The sequence below is a fragment of the Talpa europaea genome (genome assembly GCF_964194135.1).
Source record: "Talpa europaea genome assembly, chromosome: 9".
NCBI classification, from domain to species: Eukaryota; Metazoa; Chordata; class Mammalia; order Eulipotyphla; family Talpidae; genus Talpa; species Talpa europaea.
The window spans coordinates 15,579,183-15,606,580 of NC_140076.1; the positions used below are offsets into that span (position 1 = coordinate 15,579,183).

Here is a 27,398-nt window from a genome sequence, read left to right on the forward strand (position 1 = left end):
AAGCAGTGACATTGCATTGACACCCACAAAACACCCAGGCCGGGGTCCCACACAAACACGGTGCAAACCCAGCCTCACTCTCCAGCTCCGTCAAGGCCAGCTACACCCGCCAGCAGAGCCCAGACTGTTCACAACACCCAGCACCCTGAACGCGGTAGATGTTCAGGAAATACTGTTGAGTCAACCACACAGGCATTCACATGTGGGTCCCCGATTCCGACGTGCAGGAACCCCACCCCCACCCTGGCTCTGGGGTGAGGGGGCAGCTGGGGGACAGGGTTCACTGAGGCCTGGACACTGACTCAGCTGGGAGGGCACCACACAGGCGGCGGGCACAAGCCAGGGCCTGCCCGCCAAGCCCTCTTCCCATCCTGGCCGCCTGATGCCCTGGATGGGGTAGGGAGAGGCTGCCTAGCAGGCTTAGGCCCTGCCTGCTCTGCCCAAGGCCCGCTGGGGCCCCCTGCCACGTCTACACGCCCCTCAAGCCAGGAAAATGTTTTCCTTCCGGCGTCACCTGTGGTACCTGAGCTGCGTTGCAGCACTTGGCCAGCTGGCACCTGGGGCTGGGAAGGAGGACCCCTTCACTGGAGCACAGGGGCCCAGGGGCTCTGGCAAGAGGGCAGGGCTGGCAGCAGGGGCATCCCTGGGCTGGAGGCCTCAGTGGGAGTGAATGTAGTGGTTACTTGGGGGGGGGGTGTGGGAGGAAGTTGGGGTGTGGGCTGAGGAGGAGGTTGCCTCAGACAGGAAGACCAAATGGGCCAGGGCAGGGTGAAGGTGAAGGGTGGAGGGAGGGGAGCAGGTTGGGAGGTTCCTGGGTGAGGGTGAGGGGGAGTGAGCAGATGCCTGTGTGCGCCTGCTCTGTGTGTGTGTGTGTGTGTGTGCGTGCATGCATTCACCGTGTGTGTGCACATGCACGCCTGCATTCAGTTGTTCAAACTTTTACCAACCATCTGTTGTGTGCAAAGTACTCCCGCCCTCAGGTGCTACCATCAGGCGGGAGGCAGACACTGTGCGTGTGCGGATGTCTGATGGCGCGTGTCTCAGATCATGTCTCTGTCCTGACACTTACCCTTGAACAGGTGAACCCCACCTGTGCAGGTAACTCTCGGCATGCACGTGCCTGTGTGCAGGCTTAAGGCTCTGTTAGGTCTGGGCCAGGGCCGGGGCCTGTGACTACACAGGCTGGCTCTTCGCGGGGGAGGGGATGTGCGTGGGCCTGTCTCTACCACTCTCCACGTGCGTGTGTGGCCGGTGCCCGTCTTTCTGGGGGTAGGTGTGTCCGTGTGTGTCAGTGCATGTGGGGTGTCTGCACACGTCTCAAGGATGTCCTTGGTGTGTTTGCAGGCCAGGCATGCATATGTCCGTGGATGCATCTCACACCACCTTGACCTCAGCCCTCCTGAGGAGGTGCCGCCCCTCACCCCATTTTGAGCAGAAAATGGCAGTCAGCCAGGATGTGCCCTGTACTTGGGCAGGACTTGACCTGACCCTTATCTGCCTCCAGGGAGCCACGTGTGCCCAGCCGGGGCACTGCCCCAGCTGATGCCCCAGAGGTGCCACACATCTCAAGAGGGGCTCTGTGCCCTGCCCTGCCTCCTCATGGCACATGAGTCAGAGCCTGAGGCCGATGGGCTGTTGGACCTCAGCTTCCTGACAGAGGAGGAGCAGGAGGCCATTGCTGAAGTCTTGACGCGAGATGCCCACCTGCGCCAGCTGGAGGAGGGGCGGGTCAGGTGAGGCAGGGCAGGGGAGCCCAGGAAGAAGGGGTCTCAGCACTGGGAGGCTTGGCTGGTTTCCACATTGCCAAAGTGTGGCCTGCCAGGTGTCTGGGCAGCTATTAACTTCGCCCGTTGGTCCCCTCTGCCCTTGGTCAGCTCGCCCATCTCTTCCAGGGTGGCTGCACCAGCTCCCTTGCCAGCCTCCCTGCCTCCAGCTTGCCCCATCCAGCCTACCTGGTGGCACATTTGAGGCCCCCTAGATCTGCCTTTCATACCCCCTGCTGAGACCTCCTGTTCAGCACCTCGCCTCAGGCACAGCACTCCTGTCTCCTCTTCCAGCAGTAACCCCCGACACACACATGCACAGAGTGCCCGCCACAGCCCCGGGGGCTCGGGTCCCCGAGCACACCCTTCACTTCTGTGCTGTTCCTCTTCCTGGAAAAACACAGTGGCAGAGGAGCATGGCAGAGGACTCACAAGTGTGTTTGGAAACAGATGTGTCCCAGCTATGGAAGCTCAGGGGACTCCCCTGCCCTCCCTGGCACCCCTCTCATCTGTAAAGTGGGGCTACAGAGCACCACCTCGTAAAATGAGGGAGAATGGGCAGAAATCATTTAATGAATAATTCTCCTTCTCTCCCCGGAGAACCCCAGTTCATCCTTTAAGAAGCAATACAAATGTCACCTTCCCTGGGTGATCCTCCTGGATTCCCACTGGCAAAGCCGGCGCTTCTCCCTTCTGTGGTGTCTCCTACCTCACTGTAACGTGCACATCTATTCTGGACTCAGTCTCCCCACCAAACTGAGCTCCTCCTGAGCAGGGATCAAGTATGATTTGCAGTTGTGTCCCTGCTCCCAGGTACAGGGCCAGGCACAGAATGGGTGGCAGGAATGTTGGCGGGGTGAGTGGTGACAGCCACACCATCCCCCATCCTCCAGCAAGCTCCGGGCCTCGCTGGCAGACCCTGGACAGCTGAAGATCCTGACGGGGGACTGGTTCCAGGAAGCACGCTCCCAGAGGCACCACCCTGCCCACCTTGGCTCTGACCTTGTCCGAGCCTCCATCCGCAGGAAGAAGACTTTCCGGGGTGAGAGGAGATCCCCAGGGAGGGGCAGGCCTTGCGCAGCGAAGGGCACAGGGTCAGGGCTCTATGGAAAGACATCCAGCTGTGCCCAGTACTGGGCGTCTGGCTGGTCACCACCCCTCTGTGAGCTACAGGAGCTCGGCAGTCATCTCCAAGAAAGGAGAACAGGGGTTCACAGAACTTCTCACCTGGGCAGGTCAGGTTCTGGGTGGTGACAGGAAAGCCGAGGCTCCTGGGAAGAGGGATGAAGAGGAGGAGCTGGGGCCCAGGTAAGAGGTGTGGCAGGGAGGGGGGATGCCTAGCAGCCCCTGGGGCCCATCCCCTGCATCACCTCTTCCTTCTCTAGACTCCGCATCAACCAGGCACCCCAAGAGAGGCTCCGCAAGGCTGAGGTGAGTTGTGAGTGACTGAGTGAGGTGATGAAGGCCATGGTGCCCCTGGAGTAGAGGTGAGGTGGACTGAGGAGAAAGCCCCCACTGGAGATCAGGAGGCCCTGGTCTGCGCCTCTGTTACCCTCTTCTGTGAGAGAGGGATCTGGACCAGCCTCGAGGGAATCTCTGAATCCTCTCTTAGGAGGGGAGGCCGACCCGGGTACTGCAGAGCCCCACTGGTGGGAGTCGGGGGAAGCATGAAGGGGTGTGAAGTACAGGCCCAACTGGTCCTGCAACTGGCCGCAGGCCAGTCCCTAGGGCTGTGCTCAGTCTGAAGCTGGGCTAGCTGGAGTCCTGACCTCTGGCCTTGTCCTGACCTTTCCCTTCTTCCTCGCTAGTCCCCACTGTGCAGCTACCCCCTGCTTCTTTCAGGGACTGGATTCCCCTTCACCCTATGTCCCGCCAAAGGCTTCAGGTCATGAGGAGGAATCCCAGGCCTGGGAAGGTGAGAGGAAGGGTGTGTGTTGGGGGGCAGGAAAGGTTGTGGGGGTCAGAGACAGCTCTGAGTGACTCCAGCTACCCAGGTGCAACCACTTTCTCTCTCTTGCGGTGGGGGGGAGGTGTGGTGAGGTTGGGGGTGGCCTCCGCGGGCGACCGGGGCCTGAACTTGCAGGTCACCGCGGTTGCCGGCTCGTTCCTCCCAACTGGCCCAAGGCCGCGCCGGGCCGGAGAGGGGCTCGCTCAGCCGCTGTGCCCTGTCCCAGCCCCCAGCCCTGGGCGCGCGCCGGTCGGTGCGGCCGCCGCCGCGGAGGAGGCGGACCCGGAGCCGGAGCCGCCGTCCCGGGCACTGAAGGAACCGCGGCCCGCGCCGGCCCAGGTGGGTGGCGGCGGCCCGTGGCTGCTCTCAAGACCCGGAGCGGATCTGCAGCGCGGAGCGTCCCGGCGCCAGGCTGTGAGCCGTCGGGACCCCGCGCCGTCGGGAGAAGGGGCTGAGAGAGAGGGCGCCCCGGCGCTCCGCCCTCCCCAGACCCAGACGGAGCCCAAGATGCTGGAGAACGGGGAGCAGGCCCCGGAGCCCAGCCCCTCGCTCGACCGCATGCTCAGCAGCAGCTCCTCGCTGTCCAGCCTCAACTCCTCCACGGTGAGGGGCTGCGGGGAGGGGAGAGGTGGACGCGCCTCCTCCCCGTACCCCAACGCGTTGCCCCGCCGATGCCCCCCTCGCCCCAGAACCCGACACTCAAGTCCCCGGGGCCAGCCACCTCGCTGGGACGGCCGTCAGCCCTTCACCTCGCGTCACCCCCGCTCTCCGCCCCGAGCCCGCCGCGCTCCCCCGGCCCCGACGTGAGCCCGGCGCGCGCGCCCTGACCTCCCGCCCCCCGCCCGCAGCTGAGCGGCAGCCAGACGAGCCTGGCGGAGGCGGGCGCCCTGCAGGTGCGCGGCTCGGTGCTGTTCGCGCTGCACTACGAGGCGCGCACCACGGAGCTGCGCGTGCACGTGATCCAGTGCTGGGGCCTGGCGGCCGCGCGGCGCCACCGCTCCAACCCGTGAGTGCGCCCGGGCCCGCGGGGGGAGCGCAGCGGGGCCGCCGCTCCCGTCTCGGAGCCCGCGCCGCGGCCCCCGGCACGCGCGGGGCCGGGCGAGCTGCCTGCGGGCGCGGGGCCGGCCCGGAAGCGCTTCGGCGCGGCGGCTGGGGAAGCCCCTGCGCCGGGCCCCGCTCACCGCCGGTTCTCGCCCCAGATACGTCAAGATCTACCTCCTCCCGGACAAGCTGAGCAAGCGCAAGACGGCCGTGAGGAGACGCGACCTGTACCCGGTCTTCAACGAGACTATCCGGGTGAGGCGGCGACGTCGGGGCGGCCCCCTTCCCGCGCCCCCTGCGGCCCCGGCGCCGCCCTCCGTGCCGCGGGGCCCTCCCGTGACCGCGAGCCCCAGTGTGTTTTGTGGCGGGCAGGGCGCCAGTCCGGAGCCCCGGGAATGCCCTTCGGGGCTCCCCAGGGTTGCGTCCCGCGAGGAGCATGGAAGGGAGAAGCCCATGTCGTGACTCGCGCAGCGCAGCAGCGGGGCCGCCGGCCGCGCCCCACTAAGGCGCCCCACTAAGGCGCCCCTCCTGTCCCCAGTACTACGTGCCGCAGGCCGAGCTGCAGGACCGCGTCCTGAGCCTGTCCGTGTGGCACCGTGAGAGCCTGGGCCGCAACGTCTTTCTGGGCGAAGTCGAGGTGCCCCTGGACACCTGGGACTGGGACTCGCCGGAGGCCTGTCTCCCCCTGCAGCCCCGGGTGAGGCCGAGCGCCCGCGGGGACCCGCCGCTGCCCCGGGGGCTCCCCCAGCCTCCCTCACGCCCCGCCTCCTGCGGCCCCGCGGCCCCCCACCTGCGGCCCTAGGCGAAGCCTATGGAGGGGGCGCGCAGATCCCACCACCACCGGCGCCCACTTTCTTTTGGGGCCCCGCCCCCGCTAGCCACGCCCCCTCAGTGTCCGGAGACTCCACCCCTCAGGCCGCCCTTCCCGGGAGCCCCGCCCGCCACTGACGCGCGGCTCTCGCAGGTGCCGCCTGCCCCCGACGACCTTCCCAGCCGCGGGCTGCTGTCTCTGTCCCTCAAGTACGTCCCTGCCGGCTCTGAGGGTGAGTGACCGGCCCCTAAGACGCCAAACTGGACCGGCCCGGGAGGTGGTTTAGCGGGAGGGGTGTGTGTGTGTATTGGGGGGCGGGACGGGGGGTGGGGGTAGGGGGAGAGGTTTCGCCCGGCCGCCGGAGATGCTGAGCGGAGCCTCCTCGCAGGCGCAGGTCAGCCGGAGAGCGGGGAGCTGCACTTCTGGGTGAAGGAAGCTCAGGACCTCGTGCCGCTGCACTCGGGAACCATGGATGCCTTCATACAGTGGTGAGGCCTGCGGTGGCGCTCCCCGCCTCCCACAGACCTCTTCTAACCAGATGCCCTGGGCCCCAGAGCAGGGGGGAGGGGACGTCTTGACCACAGGGCTGGAGTCAGGAAAGTTGAGGACCCCCTTACAGAGCTGCGTTTCACACTGTCGTCACGGGACTTGCTGGGGAGCTGAGGCTTTGACCTCGGAGGTGGCAGGGGACCTTCCATGAGGACCTGGAAAGCCTGGCTGTGGGGCTTGGCCCTGAGCTTGCAGTTCAGTGGTTTTCAAAGTGAGCCTCCAGGGTCCCCACCCTCAGAGTGATGTGGAAGTAGGCAAGTCAGGTTCTGAGTTTGCAATCTTGATTCAACCAGAGACACTATTTCTTTTAGGTCTTGTGCCTTGCAGAGAGGGGTCTGAGGCGTTAAGAAGTTTGGAAACTATTCAGGAAGGCAACAGAGAGCCAGGGTAGATCACTGAGCAGACTGCACTTCAGAGACATTACTCTGGGATCCTGTGACTAGGAGCTGAGACCTTGCAAGGCAGGAGGCCTGAGAGGAGGCAGGAGCAGAGGTCCCAGGGTAGCCAGGCTTTGAGGCCAGGACTCAGGCAGCAGGACCTGGGCCAGTGAGGGAGGGTGGGTGGGGCTGTGAGATTGGTTGGTTGTGGGAAGTGTGAGGAGGTGATCTCTTGATGCCAGCCCCACCCCTGCCCCCCAGCTCGGTGCTCCCTGATGACAGCCGGGCCAGCCGCCAACGGACAAGAGTGGTGCGACGCAGCCTCAACCCCATGTTCAACCACACCATGGTTTACGATGGCTTAGGGCCCACTGATCTGCGCCAGGCCTGTGCCGAGCTCTCCCTCTGGGACCAGGGGCCCCTGGCCAGCCGCCAGCTGGGGGGCACACGCCTCAGCCTGGGCACAGGTGAGTGGGGCAGAGGTGAGGGGGAGCCAGTGCTGGGAAGCAGGGGTTCAGTGTGCGACCTTGGGTACTGCTCTGGCATTTCCTGACCTATAGCATCCACTGAGAACTGGGGATTACAGTGCAGAATCTGGGGTATCCAGTGTCATTATGCCCTCAACCCCTGCCCCCCACATCCAGGCAGCAGCTATGGGCTCCAGGTGCCCTGGATGGATTCCACACCTGAAGAGAAGCAGCTGTGGCAGACACTCCTGGAGCGACCATGTGAGTGGGTGGATGGCCTTCTGCCTCTCAGAACCAACCTGGTCCCCAGGACATAGCTGCCCTACAAGCCCTCCTGAACGCCTCTCTCCAGACCCCCATCTCAGGGCCTGCCCTTGGCTAAAGTCAATAAAATCTATTCTAAGGGCAATAGGGGCTGATGTCTGCTGGGGTGGGGGCTGGGGACAGGAGGCAGCAGGGACATAAAGCAGGCCAGGTGAAGGAACTTTAGACTCAGTCATAAAGACCCTAGAGGGCTATTCCAGCAGCCCCAAGAAGTGTACAAGGCCCAAGTGTACAAAAAAATGTTCCGTTTAGTAGTCTATGCCTGGGGCATCTCTGTGGTTGGTTCCCCCCACTGGGGCTAGGCCTGGGCTCTACCCTTCCCCCACCCGCCTCAAGTTGCCCTGGGTCAGCTGTGTCAGAAGCTGTTCGTGTGTTCTCCACTCCTCCATCCGTGGGTTGCCTTCACTCGGCCTCTTGGAAGCTAGGCGTCACTGGCATGGATCCTGCTCGCTGTGTCAAGATGGCTCTCCAGATGCGGCACACCATCCCACCCCTGGGGGTAGCAGGCTCAGTGTAGCTTAGCCAGAAGGTGGTGCTGGGCTCTCTCCAGTACCCACAGTATGCCTGATGCCCCCCTCTGTACCCCAAGGGGCACTGGTCTCCCTAGTTTCCAGAGAGGAACCTAGGCAGGCTTGTAACTAGGGGTGTGGGTGGGGGTCACAGTCTGGCAGTCATGAGACCATTGGCCTAGCTATTCCCTGGAAGGCTCTGGACATACCTGATGCGGGTGTAGATGAGGTCGTCTCGAGAGGCACAGGTCAGTAGGATTTTCAGGGTGAAACGATGATTCAGCAGCTGATGGAGGACAAAAAGCCATGGGCAGAAACAGGGAGAGAAAAAATAAGAGAAAGATGAGGTACCAGCTCTGTTCTACCAACATGCCAGAGCAGATCACCCCTTTTCTGTGCCTGTTTTCTGCACAATGGGAGGGGTACAATATGTGCTTTCCAGTACTGAGATGCTCTGCCTCAGTAGGAACAAGAAGAGCTGAAAGACAGGCAGAGATGGGGCCTTTGGTTGGTGGGGGTCACAGAAGGCCAGTACTCGCCCCCTCACCGTCTGGATGGTGCCTGGGTCCACATTCAGTTCCTGTAGCCACCGCACCAGGTCCTGGTCCCCTTCCAGAGCAGCTGTCAAGGAGAGGTCAGGTGGTGAATGCAGGGGTGCTTCCTGTAGGAAGCCGCCTCACAGCCAACTATGTTCTCCAGCCAGCTCAGGCTCACCTGGGGACTCTGAAGCCAGGGCCCAGGGCCTGGCCTCCCCGGCCACCCGCTGCAGAGCTTGCTGCAACAGGGCCTGGCACTCTCGTTCCTTCTGCGCCAGGACTTCCCGAAGCCTGTTGGGGTAGGAGTGAAGTGGGTGGGGAGTAGGAGTCAAGTTCTTGGGGAGCTATGGGCAAGTCCCAGAGGCTTTACCTATCAGTCTCCGCTCTTAAGAGTCCCAGCTGCACCATCAGAGGTGGGGGGCCCTGCTCTGTTCCCCCAAGGAGCGTGTTCAGCAGGACCGAGGCCTCCTGTTGCTTGGGCTGGGACTCCGCTTCTCCACTTGACTCCTCTGACCTCGGTGGGCCTGCCTCCTTCACCTCTGCCGATCCGAGTGGGGCCAAGTCAAGCAGGGCGATAAGGCCCATTTGGGAACCCCAGAGGCAGGCCTGGGGGTGGGCCTTGGGGGTGGGCCTCGGACCGGTGGGGCAGGTCAGGTCTGGTCACACCCCCTCCAGCCCCGCCCCACACTGGTAGCTCTGCTTCCACCAACCACGCCCGTTCTGCCACGCCCCCAAGAGTTACACCCCGGCCGGCAGGTGGGCTCTCCTGGCCTACCTGGACCCAGCACCGCCAGGGCTGCGCGCACCGCTCGGCTGAGCAACGAGTCCAGCACAAACATCCAGTGTGGGCGGATCTGGCGCCTGCGGAGGATTTGCTTCACCTGGAGAGGGAGGCAGGAGGCTGCTGAGTCTCTAATAGAGGTGGGGCTGAGCAGGAGAGCCCTAGAAAGTCTTGTGCCAGAGGCGAGTAGGCTGGACGGGCCTGGGGGACAAGGGAGGCGCTGGGAAATTAGCGCTGAGGAGATGGTCCTTCCCTGGTGGCTCCAGTGTCACGGGCAAGACATGTAATCTTGCAACCTCAAGCCTTTGCACATTCCCAGGCACCGGGAGCTTCCTGCCTCTCCCTGGGCAGCCCCAGCTGCGAGCAGGCCTCCTCACCGCGTTCGGGAACGCGAAGAGCGGGGCCTGCAGGAGCTCGGGCCCAAGGCCCTGGCTCTGCAGTTGCCCTTGCAGCCCTCGCAGCTCCTGGGCCAGCTGCCGGCGGTTGGGAGAGTGGATGTGCGCCCCGAGGCAGCGCAGTAGCTGTTCCACATGATTCCGGCTCAAACAGGGACCCTGAGAAGCGAGAGAGGGCTTGTCGGCGGGCGTCCGCACCGGAGTCCGGAGGGATGCGGGATGCTCGCGGAGCGGGTGGGGGACCGGCCGGCCCTTGGCAGGCGTCCTGCTCGAGCTCGGCCACCAGGGGGCGCTGGGGCGGGCCACCCACCTGTTCCTGCTCCCGGCGCAGATTCTCCGCCAGCGCGCGCAGCTCCTGCTCCAGCACCGCCGCCAGCATGGCCCGGCGCTTGCTCTCTTGGTGCAGCAGGCTCAGCCCCGAAGTCTCCTCGGGAGAAGTGGGCTCCTCAGCCCCGGGCTCCTCAGGGACCCTGGTGGGGTGGGGCGCAGATGATGGAGAGTGGGCAGCAGCACCTCGCCCCAGGGTTTGCACCCCGCTCCTTTACTTTATGCCTGTCTAAAGCGACAAAAGGGGTGACCCTGCGCGAAGAAGGCACAGCAAGTACGAGCAGCGGGGGCAGGCACCAAGTGCTTCCTTGCAAGTGGGCGACGTGCCCAGGCCCTCAAGGAGGGCTTTTTCTAGAGGAAGTAAAATGGCAAAGCGAGAGGAAGCAAACCCACCCCAGGACCCGGGGCTCTCACCGGAGCTGGCTGGCGCCTCCATAACTGAGGCAGCGCTTCGGGGGACTGGGTGGGTGCTGAGAGGGTGCCTGAGGGCGTGGGAATGTCTGGGACTGGGTGGTTGAGTCAGCTGAAGGCGTGGGGCTGGCTGAAGGGGCATCTGAAGGAGGGACAAGACTGTCAGCCTGGGCCCCTCAGTCCTCTCACCTCCACAGCTCCACACCCCCGCGGGCTCCCTTCTCCCAAGTGGTACCTGAGGGTCTTGGAACATGTCGAGGGGAGCTGGGGCTGCAGCTCCTCTTCCCAGGCTGCAGGAAGGGGTCCCCCAGCAGTGCTTGAGCACTGGCTCGGAGGTGGGGCTCTGGCTCAAAAGTTCGGAGGAGGAAAGCTTGGGCCTCTGCTGACAGAGAACTGGGCACTGGAGGGTGCACCTTGTACATGCCCACCTGTGACGGGGCCGAGGAAGGTAAAGAAGGGTGAGGTTTAGTGTTCAGGGCCCGGTATGTGCCCCCCACAGTTCATGGGCCCCAGAGGGGTCTCACCTGAAACATGGCAGCCTGCGGATTCCCAAGCTCGTGGAAGGGCGGGCGGCCTGTGGCCATCTCAATGACAGTGCAGCCCAAGGACCAGATGTCAGCCGCCTTCCCATACCCCCTTGGTCCCTGGTCAATGATTTCTGGGGCCATATACTGTAGGGTTCCTAGGACAGCAACAGTAGCAATAACGCTTTGTCACTGTATGGGTGGGGAGCACCCTCCTCTCTGGCCACCTGCACCCGCCCTGAACTCCATCCTCCAAAAAAGATTTTATCATCATCCTGGTCATTAAACATCTCTCCTGAGATTCCTCACTCATCACCCACACCCTGGCATCACCGCCCACAGCACTGCTGTGTCATCACGCTGATCTCAGGTACCCGCTGTGGCCCACATCAACACCCCTGTGCTCCGTTTCAGGCACTAAATTCAACTTCATCAACCATCCTAGCTCCATTCTAGATTCCATCACTCTCCCCGGCTCAGTCACCTGCCCTGGGTTCCACACCCCCCCCCCCCAGGACACCATTCCCAGGAAGGTGCCAAGAGTTCTGCTCCCGGTCAGCCGGCCCACTCACCTCCCCCAAATCCTATTACCTGTGAAGGTTTCGGTGCAGGGGGTGATGCCTGCCAGCCGCTTGGAGGTGCCAAAATCTGAAATCTTGAGCAGCCCACTGAAGGTGTTGATCAGCACGTTGTCCCCCTGAGTGGACACTGTGCTCAGTGGACACCAGGCCAGGAACCTCTCCAAGGACTACCCTTGCTTAGGAAGGGTGACCACATCTCGAACCTTCAAGCCAGCTGTCTTGGGAATCCTGGCCTGACCGTGCCTCTAACACCTTCCTCCCCCTACCATCCCATTATGCCCTTTTAGGAGCTGGTATCTAGCTTGGCTTCAGATCTGAACTTCTCTCGGGAATCTTCCTGAGAATCTCCCCACCCTTTGCGAGGGGTCTGCCCACTTAGTCTAAACTGCCAGCCTGCACCTGGGCCGAGTCTCCTCCTGCCGCCCCCAGCAGGCTTACCTTGATGTCCCGGTGAACGATGCGGTTTTCGTGCAGATAGCTGAGTCCCTGCAGAATCTGGCGGGTGTAGAAGCTGATGGTGCTCTCGTTGTCCTGCAGGGGGCCCCACACTGACCGCAGCAAGGAGGACAGACTCCCTGGGCAGACGGGGCGGCATTCATTATTGGCACCCTCTTACTCGTCACAGCTCTCCCATCAAGGCCCAGACACACCCATGGCCTAGACACCTTCATCCAGCACTGTCTCAGCTAAATCTGGCCTACACCACCCACACAAACACTAGGCTTCATTTCCCCCCAGGGTGCCCCACCCCGCCCTGGCCGTTCCCACGCCACCAGGGACAGGTACCTCCAGGCACTTCCTCCATGAAGATCTTGAGGTAGCCGTCCTGACTGGCCGAGCCCAGGTAGCGCACGATGTTCTTGTGGCGCAGGCGTTTGTGCAGGGCGATCTCTTCGTGCAGGGGCTGAGAGACCCTGGGGAGGCGTCGGGGGAGGAGCTGGTCAGATTTGGGCGGGGAGGTTTCCCCAAGTCCTGCACCAGCCGGGCTGCGCCCCTGGGACCGGCCCCACTCCCAGCCCCTCCGCGACCTCATTACCCGCCCTCAGGCCCCTGGGCCGCCTGCCCGACCGGTCCCTGCGGTTCTGCGCACAGGCCTGGGTTCACTAGGGTCGAACCCCCCAGTCTGCAAGCTGCCAGCTCAGGGCCGAGGCTCCTACCCACGACCCCCTCCCAGGGCTCAGTCGCGGCCCCGCCCACCTGAGCCCCGGCCCCGCACCTGCTGTCGCGCTCCGGGATCTCCTTGATGGCGATGCGCACCCGCGTGTGCCGGTCGCGGCCCGCGTAGACCACGCCGTACGTGCCCTTGCCCAGCACCAGCCTCTCACCCGTCTCCGTGTACTCGTAATCAAACTGCAGGGGCCAGGGGAGGGGGTTCAGCGGAGCCCTCGGCCCCGCCCCTTCCCGGGGCTCTCGGCCCCACCTGCTCACCTCCAGCACCTCCCGCACGCCCTCTGCCTCCTCGGCCGGCACCGCGGAATCGGGGTTCGTCACCAAGGCCTGGATCAGGCCGCAGAACCTGAGGGTAGGCGAGGTCAGTGGGAGGGACGGGCACCTGGGGGGAAACTGTCCCCTCCCACGCCCGGAGGGAGCCCTGGGAGCACCCCACCGAGGGCGCGCTCACCACTGGCAGTGAGCCACGCTGGGGAAGCACAGCTGGACGTCCTGGGCCGGGGGCAGCGCATAGAGGAAGCAGCAGCGCTCGTCCAGCTTGGAGGCGCTGGGGAGGCATGAAAAACCTATATGACTGTCAGACAAGTAGGGCCCCCCCGCCCCCAGGTCTCCCTCTCACCTGACCCCGCAGATGGAGGTAACTGGTAAGGTCCAGCTGGAGGGAACATCCTGTGAGAAGAAAGAGGGTCTGGGTGGGGCGTGGGGGCTGGGAGAGAGAGTTCTGGGCTCCAGGGACTTGACAGAAGCGCACAGCTGTGAGCTGGAGAACCCAGCAGCCCCTCACCTGGCTCTCAGGCTCCATCAGGCTTAGAGTCACTGCTCTCACCAGCTCTGGACCCTGAACCTCAAGTCTGGCGGGCAGCAGCATCTTGTTCATCTCCAGGACCAGCACCTGCAGAAGCCAGGGGAGAGGACGGGTCAGAAGAGGCCTGCCACCTTCCAGGTCGCCCACCCCCACGGGCCTCACCAAGCACTGGTCCCCTTGGGGACAGGATGTCTTGAGTGGCTGGCAGGACTGTAGCAAGAAGTGGAGCCAGAAGAAGGCACGGCGTGGGGGCCCCTCAGGGGGTTCGGGGGTGGGCCTGAAGTGCTGATAGAGCAGGAAGGTTTCCATCACTGATACCAGGTACCTGCAGGCACAGCCTTGTCTTCAACTCAGCCCAGGCGCCAGCTGGCATGTGGGGTGGTGTGGGCGTAGCCCGCACAGGGCGTTGGGGGCCACCGGCACTGGCCTGGAAGGGGCCAAGTCAGTGGCTCAGGGCTTGGGCTAGAGTGCCCGTGAACACTGGTGTGGGGGCTGTGAGCCCTGGCCAGGTCAGATTGAGGAGGGGCCACCTACCATATGGGGGCATTGAGCTTATACAGTTGCTCGGCAGCCAGTGCCACCTGGGCCAGGTCATTGGCGAGGATTTGAGCTCCCAGGTAGAAGCCTACATCCCAGTAATACTGCATCTTCTCCACACAGCCTTTCCGGGCCAGCAAGCAGCCCAGCTTCATGCCTGCGGGAGAGGGCGTGGCCCCAGTGAGCGTGGTTGCGGGCTGGGCAAAACCTTCATGTGCGCAGGAACACAGATGCGGGCATAACCCTAGCTGGGGCTAGGGTTCCTACTGGGTTATCCCCAGTAGGAACCTGGGCACAGGTGAGGGTTTGGAACAAGCGTATCTGGAATTCAGTGTGTGAGGAACACAGGTCATGTCAGCTTGGGCCCAGGAGAGGTGTGAGGACCAGGTGGGGGTTCAGGCACAGCAGGTCCAAAAGAGGGTGAGGCCAGTCCCAGCTCTAGTCCGGCGTTCTCTCTCTGCCTCTCCCACCGGCCACTGAGCCCCTACTGGTGGGGGTCAGGGGCGCAGGATGGGGGCCCACCTATGAGCCGGAGCTCCTCAGAGTCCTCAAAGCGCTGGCCCGCGGCGAGGAGCAGCACAGCTGCGTTGATGCCCGAGTGCAGGCTAGGCTCGACGTCAAAAGCTTTGCGATACCTGCAGTGGGGTTGGGGGAACCCGGGGCTGGACTGATGCCCCATTCTCTGCCCACTAACTCAGCCCACCGCCCACTCGCTCATGCCTCTCACCAGTGATAGGCCTGCTCCCGGTGCCCGGTGTCCTGGAAGCCGGAGCTGAAGAACATGTCCTTGTAGACCCGGCCACACATGCAGTAGAGGTCGGGCGCCACCACGCCCTCCAGCTGCACCAGTGGCAGCAGCACCGCCAGGGCCTTCTCCCGGTCCCCAGGCTGGTTCCTCCTAGGGGAAGGGGAACGTGGGCTGGGGGGCCGCAGGGCCCTGGCCCACTCTTCAGAACAGTTGAGACCCTTCCAAGGACTGACAGCGATGAACCCCAAATAGCAGGGACATTAGTCAGCCCTGACCTCTCTTGAGGCAGTGAACCCAGATGGAAGTGATTTCTCGCCGCTGTGACTGACCTTGACAGCTGTGGCCACTCCAGGGCCAGCGCCCACCCCACCCCCCAGTCAGCAATAACAGGACGGGGCCCTCTGACATCAGAGTGGCCAGCAAACCCCCAGACAGCAGCCACTGTAGAGAGCAATGACCTCACATCGCAGAGAACCATGCCCCCCTGGGGCTGTCACCCACCGGTTGAGGGCGAAGGTGTAGTGGAAGCAGACGTTGTGCTGCTCCGCCACATCGTAGGTAGGCAGGGCCTGCAGCGTCTCCACCAGCTCGATGATGGCCGAGTAGTCCTGCATAAGGGAACGTCAGGCCCTGGGTCCCATCAGCTCCCCCAGACCCTGAGCAAAACCTTCCCTGGGATCCCCTCCCACCCCAACACCCCACCTTCCCCATCCTCACATGGAGAGCCCCCTGTGCCCCAGCCTCCCTCCTGTCCTGGGAGACAGTGACACCACCGTCCTCTGCTACAAACGAGGGCATTGAGGTTCCAAGTGGCAGGTAATTTGCTCAGAGCGGCCCCGAAGGAGTGACGCGGGGATCTGCTGCCGGCTCCTCACACCTGCACGTCTCGGTAGGACAGCAGCAGGTTCATGATGATGTCGGGGCTCAGCAGCTCCACACTGTCCAGTCTCCGCTGCAGACGAGCCAGTTCCTGCCGCAGCTGCTGCCCGCTGAACCGCTCTCGCGCCTGCCGGATGTTCTGCCGAATGGTCTCCCGGAAGTAGCCACTGAGGCCCGCCGCCGAGAAGGGAGGGAGAGAGATTGGTGGGGCCTATTCCTCAGCCCCAGCCCTCTGCCCCCTCACCAACCTCCTGTGCTCCCTCTCTGCGGCCCCTATTACCAAGAGTCCGTGGGCGTGGCCTCCAGCAGGCGCACCAGCCGGCCCACCAGGGGCGTGAGCAGGGCCTCGGTGCCCACCCCGGCCTGCACTAGCCCGTCAGCCAGGCCACGCAGGAGGCCCACATCACCACACAGCACCCGACCAGTGGCTGTCACCACATAGGGGATCAGCGTGTAGCTGCCAATGCAATCCTGGTGGGAGGGAGGCAAGAATCAGTAGAGGTCAGAGGTCAGCATCAGGTTAGAGGGGGAAGGTGAGAGGGTCAGAGGTCAGCATCAGTGGGGACTGGAGTCGAAGGGGAGCATGAAGGGAGACAATAGGGAACAGAGGGTCACAGGCTGTCAGGAGGCATTAGGGAGGTCAGAGGTGACTGAGAAGCCAGAAAAGGGACTGGAGGTCAGAGGTCACAGTGGAGGGTGAAGGGCACATTGGAGTGAGGGATAGATTCAGCTCACCGAGTTCTTCTGGAAAACATCCTCCTGCAGGGGACAGACAGTCAGATAATCCATCCCACTAGCCCACTTCAGCCCACTCCAGCCACCAGGCCCCCGGCCACCTACCCGCAGGGCCTGCAGGTCAGGCAGGTCAGCCTGGGAGCAGAGGAGCACGTTGTTGGTCATGCTGAAGCTCTCACGCACGCCCAAGTGGTAGAACAGGGAGGGCTGGGCCAGGGAGCTGCTCACCTCCAGCACCACCACATCTGCGGGCACATGTGTGGGACTGAGCCCTGAAGCCCAGCTCTCAGCCGGAGGGCCCGGGACCCATGCTGCACTCCCTGCCTTCCTGGGGGACTCCCGAAGGGTCCAATTTTGTTCTGGACCTCAGTTTCCTCCTTTTAGGGTCCCTCTGACGCTCAGAGGTACTGCTGCCTGCGGTGCTGCGGGAGGAGTTGAGCCACAGGCTAGGACACTCACCCCACTGTTCAGAGCCGGGGTGCTCTGGGTAAGGGGCGGCTGTGCGCCAGCCCAGAGCCATGCCAGGCCACCTGAGGGGCAGGAGTTGTGCAAACACAGACGTCCCCTTCCCTGGGCTGGGCACCAGCACTTTGTGTGTGTGTGTGTGTGTGTGTGTGTGTGTGTAAAGTTTACCGTGTCTGACTGCATCTGTGTGTGTGTGTCCCCCAGGGCCCGCGTGAGTCAACACGTGAGCCTGCCTTGCTGCGTGTGCGTGTGCTCGTCAGGGCAGCCTTCATTTTCAGGCCGCTCTTTTCCCGACAACCGGCAAGTTCGGTTCCTGGACTCGGAAGAACGAATTAGCGTCGGGGGCGGGGCGTCCGGGGAGGCGACTGGGAGTTTGGGCCCCGCCCCGACGACCCTGCCGCGCCCCCAGCCCCGCCCACCCGCTCGGAACTACGGGGCCTCGTTTCCCTAAATTCCCTCGCCCCGAATCCAGTGCCGTTGCTTCCCCTTCTGCCTCGCCAGCCCGGTCTCGGAGGTGGTCAGCAGAGCCCCTGGACCTCAGTCCCCCAGGAGCGCCCTCCTGGCACCGCGCGAGATCATCCAGAGACCGAGCTCCCCAGCCCCTCTCCAGAGACCTGCCGGCCGCGCCCCAATCCCAGCCCCGCGCCCCACGCACGGCGCCAGCTCCAGAGCGCCCCGCAGCCCCGAGCCCCGGGGCGGGACCTAGAGCCGCTCAATCCCAGCCCGAGCCCGGCGGCACCGGATCCCCCAAATTCCACCTTTATCACGGCCTCGCCTCCAGCGCCTCAGCTTTACTTTCCCTCCCGCCCCACCCCGCGCACTTCTGGGGTCTCCCCGCGCCGGCCCCGCCCCCGCCGGCCGGCTCACCCGCGTTGTAGAAGGAGTCCAGCGCCGCGGTGTCCCCCAGCGCCAGGGTGCCGAAGGGCAGGCTGCGCAGCTGCGGCCGCGCTCGCGGCCCGGAGAGCTGCGCGCAGGCCTCGCGCAGGCAGCGCAGGGGCAGCGGCTCCGCCTCGGCCCCCGCCTCGGGGTCCGGCCCGGGCGGCGGCTCGCGGGTCAGCACGTAGACCACCCTGAGCGGCCGGCCCCGCGCGCAGCCCCGGCCCGGGGGCGCCGCGTGCGCCCGGCCCCGACTCAGCGCTTCCGCCAGCGGGTCCTGCCAGCAGCTCCCCGCGCACTGCGGGGCTCCGGACCGCGGGCACGGCCCGGCCATGCGGGGGCGCTCGGGCCTCAGGCGCCCGCTCCCGGGCACCCGGGCGGGGCGGGAGCCAGGGATCTCGGAGGCGGGGGTCGGTGGGGCTCGGGCGTCTCCTGGGGGATGCGGAGCTCGGGAGTCCGGACGCAGGTCCCGTTCCGGGGATCTGGAGTCCAGGGCGAAGTCAGAACCCCGAATATCGGAAATCGGGGATGGGGTCCCGCGTTTCTGGAGCATCCATGACCCGCGGTTCAGTCACGTGAGGATCCGGGATTCGGCCCCACGGCTCCCCGGAGTCCGCAGGAGGCCGCCCCGTCGTCGCAGGCTCCTGTCTGCACTTGTAAGCCGCGCCCAGCCTTTCCCGGCTGGCTGGGAAAGCTCCACCCTCGGCCCTGGGCAGCTCCACTCCCCAGCGGCCCGGGGCGCGCCCTCTGCCCTCCCTCCTCTGCGCCAGAACCTCCGAGCCCGGCGGCTTCCGGAACAGCCTGTGCCCCTGGGCAGGCAACCACCGTGGGCTGCTCTGAGCGGGCGCCGCTGAGGTGCGTGCCCAGGCCTGGGCCCGGGGAGACGTGCGAAGCGCAGGCCCTGTCCCGCGGGGGTCTGTGGAATGAATGAAGGAAGAGGGCTTGCTCCCCAGGGGCGTCCTGGGCACAGAAGGGCAGGAATGGGGGGCCTGCCCTCTGCCTGCCAGGAGCTGCCAACTCGCTCGCGGGGGAGTTGGGGCGCCTGCCCTTCTGTCAGAGGGCCCAGCATCCAATCTACTGTGGAGCCCTGCTTACCCTTGACCTCCACCACAGCTTCCCGCTCCAAATCCCCAAGAATCCTTGACCTCTGAGTGTGATGGACGAGGCAGCAAGCTAGTGTAACCTCAGTCGACTCTGAAATCAGGAACTGGGGGCTTAGATAGATTGAGTAACTTCAAGATCGCTCAGCTACATGACAGAGCAGGATGCAAACCCAGAACTACCTGTCAGACTGCAGGTGTCAGACTCTTAACTATTTATTGCTCTTGCATCTTTCTAAAATGAGACTCCAGCAAATTAATTGCTTGGTTAAAGCAAGCTCAGTAGCAGCCCTTTCACAGCCCTGTTGCCCCATGGAAGAAGATGTACCTCCCCTGGTTTGACCCTGAGTTCAAACAGCTGGGAAGGGGAGAGGCAAGAAGCAGCAGAGACTGAGACCTTGCTCACAAGCAGAGCCCGGGGAGGCAATTGCACAATTTAGGCACCGCGACAGAGAGAGAAAGCTGTGCAACTCTCATCAAAAAGCCATCCACTTGGGCCTCCCTGGTGGTGCAAGGGGTTAAGACGCAACCTATGAAGCTATCCGCAGCCACTGCAGCATGAGTTCGATCCCTGGCCAGGGAGCTACCCACATGGCACAGCAGACCCCATCTGGCTTGCCCGCTGCTCCCCTCAGCAGTGTATTTCGGTCAGTCTGCCTGTTCTGTTCCCCACTCTGTCTTGGTGAATCCTCTCACCTCCACACCTCTGGCCTGTACCCCAGCTCTTGTATGCATAAATAAATCTTAAAAAAAAAAAAAACCAACCAAAAAACAAAAACACCATCCACTCACAGAACCAGAGGACCTTGTCAGAGGATGCGTGGCTCCCCTTCCAAGTCCTCCACTAAGTGCTCCTCTGGCCTTGCCTGCATACCTCAGAGGCGGAAACCTCACTGCCTCATGAGGCCCCCCCTTTCCATCTTCAGGACTAGAGGCAGGTCTTCCTGGACTGGAGCTGGTCTTGGTCTGCCCTCTTGAGCTGCTCCCAGTAATTACCTTGCAAGCCAGGTAAGGGTTAAAACGACTTTTTCTTTGTGTGTGTGTTTAACTTTTTTGTCTTGTTTTTAAAATTTTCTTTTTAAATGTGGAGCGAGCAGAGACAGCAATGGGGAAGGGTAACTGGGGGGTTCGGAAGCTTGCCCAGAAGAGATAAGGGTGCTTATCAGAGGGTGCCCGAGGGAAACATCCTGAGAACCCTGCAGTAAGTGTGGCCCCGGCTGCAGCCTGAGGCCCCGTCGATGCCATGCTTGCGGGCAGCAGCCCCGGACTGACTCCACATCGCGCCTGTTGAGATTGGACTGATAACAGGCTTTGTGCCACCAGCTGCGCAGCGGCTGTAGCTCATATCATGGGCAGTGTCTTTGGTGGCAAAGGGGCTCTCCCATTGTGGAAGCGCAGAATCCCCTGGCAAGGAAAGGATGGGGGGCACCCTGGTGGCAGGTGCCATGCCCAGCAGCCTTGAAGAGATGAGCTCATGGGCACCTGAGAGCAACTGTGAGGTGCATGTTACCAGGCCCCATGAGAAACAGCATGGCAGGGCCAGGGGATTTGGCCACAGTCCCCTTGACTAAGGTCCCCTAGTCACAATGGTGACTCCACAGCCACTTGTCTTTCTCCTGCCTTGTCCCCTCCCAGAAGCCCCAGCTTGCCTCTACTCCTCTGCCTCCTCCCAGATCCATCAGCAGCTTCAGCAGTTCTGCCAGTGAGGGCTGGGGAGGATGTCCCGATGCCCGGGCAGGAAGGGGGTTGCCTGAGGCATCTTCTCATAACCACTTCCCTCTTTTCAGGTCTCTCCTCAACAGTCATTATTTCTCTGAGAAAAAGAAAACCCTTGCCTGGTTCCTCCTCTGGAGCAGATCATGCTCACATCAACAGGCCCCTCCTAGCCTCTTGCCCATTTACAGGGGAGGAAACTGAGGCTCTGACATGGAAGGGACCTGCCCAAGGTCACAGAGTAAATGACAGATCTGGATTTTTTTTTTTAAGATTTATTTATGCACAAGAACTGGGGTACAGGCCAGAGTTGGGGGGGGTGAGAGGATTCACCAGAGACAGAGTGAGCAACAGAACAGGTGGACTGACTGAAATACACTGCTGAGGGGAGCAGCAGGAGAGACAGGAGAGGTCTGCTGCGCCATGTGGGTAGCTCCCTGGCTGGGGATCAAAATCCTGCTGCAGTGACTGCGGCTAGGCTAGCTTCAGAGGTTGCGTCTTAACCCCTTGTGCCACCAGGGAGGACCCAGAGCGGGATTTAAACTCAGGATTCTTGGGCCTTCCTGGTGGTGCAGGGGTTAAGACACAACCTATGAAGCAATCCGCAGCCACTGCAGCATGAGTTTGATTCCCGGCCAGCCAGGGAGCTACCCACATGGCACAGCAGACCTCTCCTGACTCGCCCACTTCTCCCCTCAGCAGTATATTTCGTCAGTCTGCCTGTTCTGTTCCCCGCTTTGTCTCTGGTGAATCCTCTCACCCACAATTCTGGCCTGTACCCCAGCTCTTATATGCATAAATAAATAAATTTTTTAAAAAGATTTATTTATTTATTTATACAAGCACTGGGTACAGTCAGAAGCGCGGGAGGGTGAGAGAATTCACCAGAGCCAGAGCGGGGAGCAGAACAGGCAGACCGATGAAGTACACTGCTGAGGGGAGCAGTGGGCGCGGCAGGAGAGGTCTGTCGTGCCATGTGGGACCCTCGCCGGTGGCCGGGGTCCAAACCGGCGCTACAGAGGCTGCGGGCAGCTTTGCAGCCCAGCGCTCAAACACTGCGCCACCAGGGGAGGCCCATAAATAAATAAATCTTAAAAAAAAAAAAACTCAGGATTCTTTGCCTCCAGAGCCCAAATTCTTCATTCTTGAGCCACCGTGTCTCAAGATTGCTATTTTACAGATGAGGAAACTGAGGCCCACAGAAGGGAATGACGTGCCCTGTCATTCATGGAGGCCACAGAGTGCTGGAAAAGGAGCCAGGGAGGTGGCTCCCTACTCCAGGACCCACCTCAGGCTCACTCACCTGCAGTGCCCCCTAAGAATTTGGCTAGCACCAGCTGGGAGCAATCTGCCTCCCCAAGGAGGTGGACGGTCTCATAGTGGGCAAAGGTGCGGTTGCCACTGAAGTCCACCAGCTCCACCCACAGCTGCCAGGTACCTGGTGGGGGAAGAGGAAGGACCAACCCTCAGAGTCCCCAGTGGGGACTCAGCATGCCAGGGGACTGCCCCTCAGGTTCCCTGGAGGTTGCAGGAACTTACCCTGGAGAGAAGCTGGTGCAAATTTTCATTCCCCAGCCAGAATTCTGTCTCCTATCTCCCAAAACCTGCCTTGTAGGAGGACCACGAGTGGAAGAAATCTATGGAGCCACCCTGTCGCCTCTGGAAGACCTAGGGAGGCAGATAAGGCCAGCACACCTGCCCCTGTTCCAGGCTGGGTGTGGGGCTAGGAGAAGCAGGGGGTGGTGGCAGCTGAGAGTGGGTGCATTGTGAGGGATGGGGGGTCCCCCCTCTTTGCCTTGAGAGCCTGATGGTAACTATGAACGCAAGTGAGATTTGCCTGTGATTTGTCACTGAACTACATTCCCTTATTAAGTTTCACTGACATTCAACTTCACACCAAAACTTTGCAATCCCGGGGAGACTGAAATTACAGAAACGTCGTCCCCATCCTGGGATTCACATTCAAAATAAATTGCTTTGATTTATTATGATAAGAACTGAGATATCAGAACAGAGAGGTCAGCTCCACAGCCCAAGCTGGACTCTCAGACACACCCTGATGTCACCCGGACCCCCTACTTCCTCCTTCAGCCAAGTAATCCCCAGCCCCTGTAGAATTTCTCCCCTAAATATCTTACAGTCTAAGTGCCTCTACTCTATTGCCCACTGCCTTCTCCTGCCCCTGCTGTCCTCCTGTGTCCGTAATGGCCCCCATCCCCACTGCAATGCGCTTCCACAGGGGAGCTTGCGTCTTCTTTTGAACACAGTCTTATCCCTCCTCTGCCTAAAACTCTTCCTTGGCTCCCAGTCGCCCACCATGTTCCCGTCAGTCATTCAGCGCCCTTTGTAGACATCCTAATCCAGGTTTGACCCACACCAGTGGACCTCAGGACCACATGCCTGCTCTCAGCTCATTCCCATTGACACCCCCTCTCACAGTCCCTCTTGTACTCCCCGCCTCCATGCCTTGGTCTTTCTGTACCTTTTCTGTCTAGAGACCTTCTACACAGCCTTCAAGGCCTTTTCAAGTAGCACCTCCTCTGTGAAGCCTGCTGGCGCTTCTTCAGGCCCTCTGGGAGCGCAGCCAATGCTGGTGAGCGAGTATGCTAAGGAATGTTTCTTGGCCCTGGCTCCCCCTAAGGGCCAAGGGGAAGAAGCAGGCCTGGCCTGCAAGTCCCTTCCTGACACTCAGCAGACTGCTGCCTCCCCCCCCCCCCCCCCCCCCCCCCGCCGTGGTTTCCATGTCACAAAAGACTGGGAGGACCCTGACCTGGGGTAGGCACAAGTGGTTTCAGAGGCTCAAGGTAGCACCCTGGCTCAGCAGCTCCTGGCAGCGCCTGGGGACTGGGAGGTAAACTGAGGGGGGCCCTAAATTACTCCTCAACCCAGTATGGAACCCCAGGAGACCTCAGCCCCTCTGGGCCCCTCAAGAGGGCTGGGCCATGCCAGGTGATTCACTGCCTGATTCCAAGTTTCGCCTGATTCCAAGTTCCAGCTCCTGCGGAAGCTGCCTCACCCTCCTGGCACTGGAGCCTGGTCCCTGGGTCTCCAGCCCGGGGGAAGATGGAGTGTTGGCGCTGAGATCTGCATATCCCCAGAGCAAGGTCCATGAACCACCCGAAGGGAGGGTGTCCAAGTCTCCCACTAAACCCTCCCCACTCCTTCCAGCCTCCAGCCCACTATGGGGAGGCCACAGTAGCTGACAGCAAGCAGATCCCCCTCCCACCCAGGAGCAAATGCCAGGGAAGGAACGGAGCCTCTAATGCTACACACTCACCAGGATCTCCCTTGGGGCCCATCTTGCTGGGTGGTCCAAGGGGCCCTGAAATCTCAGAGACAGAGATGCCCGAGTCCCCACCCAAGCCCACTGCCAAAAAGCACAGAGGGATTTGGAACCAGAAGTGAAATCCCAGAGTACCCTTTCCTGGCTTTTTGGCCATGGGCAGATGACTAGACTCTCTGAGTCTCACATTCCCCCTCAGCAAAATGGGAGGGACAGGGGCCTCCCTGATACACAGGGGTTAAGACGCAGCACTAAGAAGCTATCTGGAGCCACTGCAGCATGAGTTCAATCCCCGGGCAGGGAGCTACCCACATGGCACAGCAGACCCTGTCTGGCTTGCCCGCTGCTCCCCTCAGCAGTGTATTTCAGTCAGTCTGCCTGTTGTGTTCCCTACTCTGTCTCTGGTAAATGTTCTCACCCCCTGCACATCTGGCCAGTACCCCAGTTCTCATATGCATAAATAAAATCTAAAAAAAAAAAAAATGGGAGGGATACCACCAACCCCGGCCTCCCAGCATCCAGGTCTGCCCTGCGTCGGGCGGGGCTGCCTGTGTGACTGGCTGTATCAGCAGCTGTTTCTTGGGCCTGCCAGGGGCCCGTTGAGGGATCTGAGGTCGGGCGTGAAGTCACTTTGCTAAGGGTGCTGAGGGCCCAGCCCGGAACCTGCACAGTAGGCATCTTACCTCTTTGTCATGGCCCCTCAGCTCAGACAGTAACTGCAGCATCCCCAGGCTCCCCGGCTCCTCTTGCCTTGAGGAGCTGGAGCTCCCTTCTCCCCAGGACTTCCTGGGCTCCAGGACAACTGGGAAGGAGGACAACTTTGCTGGCTTCCAGTTCCCTGGGTTCTGCGGGGAGTCACTGGGCCAGGTGGGCACAGGGTGGGCATGGAAGACTGGGCATATCTCTCGCAGAGGCCTCTGCAATCCTCTCTCCATCTCCCAGAGTCTAGCTTGCCTCTGGGGCTGGCAAGGTTTGGCGCCGTCATTTGCATGTATTTGCATACATTTACAGCCGAGCCCAGATGATCAGGCCTGCCCCCTGCTCCCAGAGGCTAGTGAGCCTGGGTGGGAGAAGAACACCTGGGGAGGGGCTGGAGAGGGGGTCAGTAGAGAGGACACCCTAGACCACTACCTGGGCAGCTGGGGTGCTCCGGGGTCCACAGGCAGTTAGGCGCCCCCGGCAAGAGGAGCAGGAGGGAGCGTGCAGTCCACAGTTGGTCCATCTTGCTGGCACCCCCGAGGGAGGATGCCAGTTTGTAAAGGGGCCAGGCTGGAAGGACAAGGAACAAGTCTTCCTCCCATTGTCCCTTCCCAAGCACACCTCACCCAGTCTGCAGCCAGCAAGAGGTGGGAGCATTTCCTCCCTCAACCCCCAACAAAATGGGCATTATCTTTGCCATGCCCAACCAAGATGGAGTCAATCTCTGATTCTGGCCCTCAGGCGCCCCCGCCATCTGCATTCACATAGGGTCTTTCTGCCTTTGAACCCTGGCTCATTCTGTGCCTTCCATCTGGAATGTCCTCTTCCTCACTACCTTGACCTCCACCTGTCCACAAAGGTCTGGCCCTAATGCCATCACTAGGAATCCTTCCCTGCCCCTTGTCAACAGCATGAAGTGATCACTACCACCACCTGCACCCAGGTCATGTGGCTGCGGCTTGGATATTGCTTCCCCTCCTCACACAGGCCTGCTCACAGTTACTAATGGACCTGGGTTACAGACCCGCAGCAAAGCAAGTACTTCCATATGGCTTGAAAGGATGAACAGACAAGGAGAAACTGAGGCCCAGACGAGACATGACATATGCTCTCTTGACACCATGAATAGAAACAGAGATTTTGCCAAAGTCCTATGCCCCCTGCCAGGAAGAAGCACTCTTAGCAAAGTGCTTCATGCCCAACCTCAAATTCCTCAGTGAGCCCCCAGCAGAGCCCAGGATAGAGCTGCCAGTCACACGGGCAACCAGGCAGACCTGGAAGCTGGGAAGCCAGCGAGGGGGCAGCAGCCATGGTCCAGATGTGAGGTCTGAACTGGAGAGGGACTTCAGTGATAGGGGAGGAAGGGGGGGGCTCATTCACTTGTTTGTTGGGTCATTCATTCATTCATTCGCTCACTCAGTCAGACCCTCCTGTGGAGCTCTTCTGTGCCAGGTCCAGCGCTTGTGGGGTTGGGGAGTACTGGGCACGAGAGGGTACCGGGGAAGGTAGAGATGAGTTTGCCAAACAGATCTGTGAGATGGGCAGTTCCAGTTTAGGAAATGTCCTCCCCAAGCTCTCCCACAAGAGATCAGCAGACAAACCTGTTTATCATGACACTGTTATGACAATTAACACCAAAAAGACCTAAGTGTGGGGGCCTCTGTAGTGGTGCAGGGGGTTGAGAGGCAGCCTATGAAGCTGCCCACAGCCACTGCAGCACAAGATCGATCTCCTGGCTGGGAGCTACCCACATGGTGCAGCAGACCTCTCCTGTCTCACCCGCTGCTCCCCTCAGCAGTGTATTTCAGGATATCTGCCTGTTCTGCTCTCCACTCTGTTTCTGGTGAATCCTCTCGCCCCTGACACCTTTGGCCTGCACCCCAGTTCTTGTATGCATAAATAAATCTTTCAAAAAAAAGGTCTAAGTGGACATTGACAGGATTCAGCAAATAAATCCTCCATCGGGACAAGCCATGGGGCAAATCTGATCTGTAACGAAAGGGACCAAGTTGCAGAACTCTACACAGATATGCGGAGATAGATCATGCTCCCATTCTATATTCTACAAAACTAAGTGTGTATGTGTGTGTTGTAAATTCCCAGAAAAAGGTCTGAATCATAGTGTTCACCCAAGTCATTTCTGGGCCAGAAATAGGTCCAGAGGGAAGAGTGACTCCTCTCTTTACAAAGACTTCTGCACAGTCCTTTTTTTCTTACACTCACTGCTTTTGAAAAAAAAATAATCCCATAAAGAAATTTCCTTAACGGAGTGGAAAGCCAGCAGGAGGTGGGGGCATTTCCTCCCTTGGCCCCAGAGGGAACAGGCATTATTCCTGCCAGCACTTAAGTGCCGGTTGGAGGAGCCAGGAGAGGTGGTCCAGGCCGGAGAAACTGCAGTATAAAGGCTTGAAGAAGAGAGAGGCAGGCTGGGTGACAGGATTAGATCCAAATAGCTGGGAGGGTATTCTAGGGGGAGGAAACCATTTGAGAGGATGGGGTGCTTTGATGAAAGTGAGTGTGGACAGGGAGGGTGCCTTGCGTAGGAGGGAGCTGGGGAGGAAGAGGCGCAGATGGCAGGATGCACAGCTGGAAGGGTGGACAGGGTACCGGGGAAGGAAGCAGAGGGCACCTGCACTTGAACTGTCCTCCCACACCCCACTGATATGGATCTAGCTGTTACCAATCCCCCCACCCCTCCCCACACACACACCTTACAGGACACTGGGGCCCATGGCTGTGCGATGACTTGCTCCAGTTGATGGAGCAGCTGGGCTCCAGTGGGCTCTCAGCCACCTCCATTCCCCCGCCAGCTTCCTAGGCCTTCAGGTCACGGGACTAAACATGGACTCTCAGTCACATGCCTGTTTTCCAGCAAGTGCCCCAGCAATGGGCAGAAGATGTTATTAGTTGGGAAGACTTCTGTGCCAGGGATGGGGTGTGGGTGTGAGGTGGGTGTGGGTGGGCCTTCCTGAGGGCCCGGGGGTGGGGATGGGGGTGGAGGAAGGCCAGAAACAGTGTTTGAGGGTCCAAGAGGCCTCTCCATC

The 27,398-nt window shown here is 61.3% G+C and overlaps 3 protein-coding genes across 4 annotated transcripts; 1 reads left to right on the forward strand and 2 right to left on the reverse strand.

Moving 5' to 3' along the window:
• Window positions 1–1,501: 1,501 nt before the first annotated feature.
• SYTL1 (synaptotagmin like 1) lies at window positions 1,502–7,273 on the forward strand (the record flags this gene model as incomplete). Its single annotated transcript, XM_084243309.1, has 14 exons — window positions 1,502–1,733; window positions 2,657–2,805; window positions 2,999–3,071; window positions 3,149–3,194; window positions 3,606–3,678; window positions 3,938–4,050; window positions 4,201–4,314; window positions 4,560–4,717; window positions 4,911–5,007; window positions 5,291–5,449; window positions 5,717–5,795; window positions 5,928–6,051; window positions 6,751–6,960; window positions 7,138–7,273. The coding sequence occupies exons 1-14, from the start codon at window positions 1,543–1,545 to the stop codon at window positions 7,271–7,273; spliced, it is 1,722 nt and encodes a 573-aa protein (XP_084099435.1). The 5' UTR covers window positions 1,502–1,542.
• A 232-nt stretch (window positions 7,274–7,505) lies between these two features.
• MAP3K6 (mitogen-activated protein kinase kinase kinase 6) lies at window positions 7,506–17,902 on the reverse strand (the record flags this gene model as incomplete). Of its 2 annotated transcripts, XM_084243424.1 has the most annotated exons (29): window positions 7,506–7,773; window positions 7,999–8,075; window positions 8,337–8,410; window positions 8,504–8,616; window positions 8,696–8,864; window positions 9,101–9,206; window positions 9,484–9,660; window positions 9,812–9,971; window positions 10,243–10,381; window positions 10,475–10,667; window positions 10,764–10,921; window positions 11,355–11,460; window positions 11,783–11,919; window positions 12,131–12,258; window positions 12,561–12,694; window positions 12,773–12,860; window positions 12,966–13,061; window positions 13,134–13,183; window positions 13,299–13,406; window positions 13,482–13,644; window positions 13,854–14,013; window positions 14,379–14,491; window positions 14,584–14,754; window positions 15,106–15,212; window positions 15,482–15,650; window positions 15,764–15,954; window positions 16,219–16,242; window positions 16,324–16,463; window positions 17,551–17,902. In XM_084243424.1, 29 exons carry the CDS (start codon window positions 17,891–17,893, stop codon window positions 7,683–7,685), a joined length of 3,885 nt encoding a protein of 1,294 aa, XP_084099550.1. In that variant the 3' UTR covers window positions 7,506–7,682. The 2 variants fall into 2 exon arrangements, with proteins under 2 accessions (XP_084099550.1, XP_084099549.1); XM_084243423.1 differs by lacking the exon at window positions 16,219–16,242 and having other exon boundaries at window positions 17,551–17,893.
• An 8-nt stretch (window positions 17,903–17,910) lies between these two features.
• FCN3 (ficolin 3) lies at window positions 17,911–24,956 on the reverse strand (the record flags this gene model as incomplete). The annotated part of the gene is given in 11 exon segments (XM_084244116.1): window positions 17,911–18,041; window positions 21,676–21,810; window positions 21,912–21,920; window positions 21,923–21,962; window positions 21,966–22,040; window positions 23,104–23,163; window positions 23,167–23,216; window positions 23,650–23,694; window positions 24,406–24,447; window positions 24,450–24,500; window positions 24,787–24,956. Coding segments are annotated over 11 exon segments (729 nt in total). The 5' UTR covers window positions 24,878–24,956.
• Window positions 24,957–27,398: the final 2,442 nt, after the last annotated feature.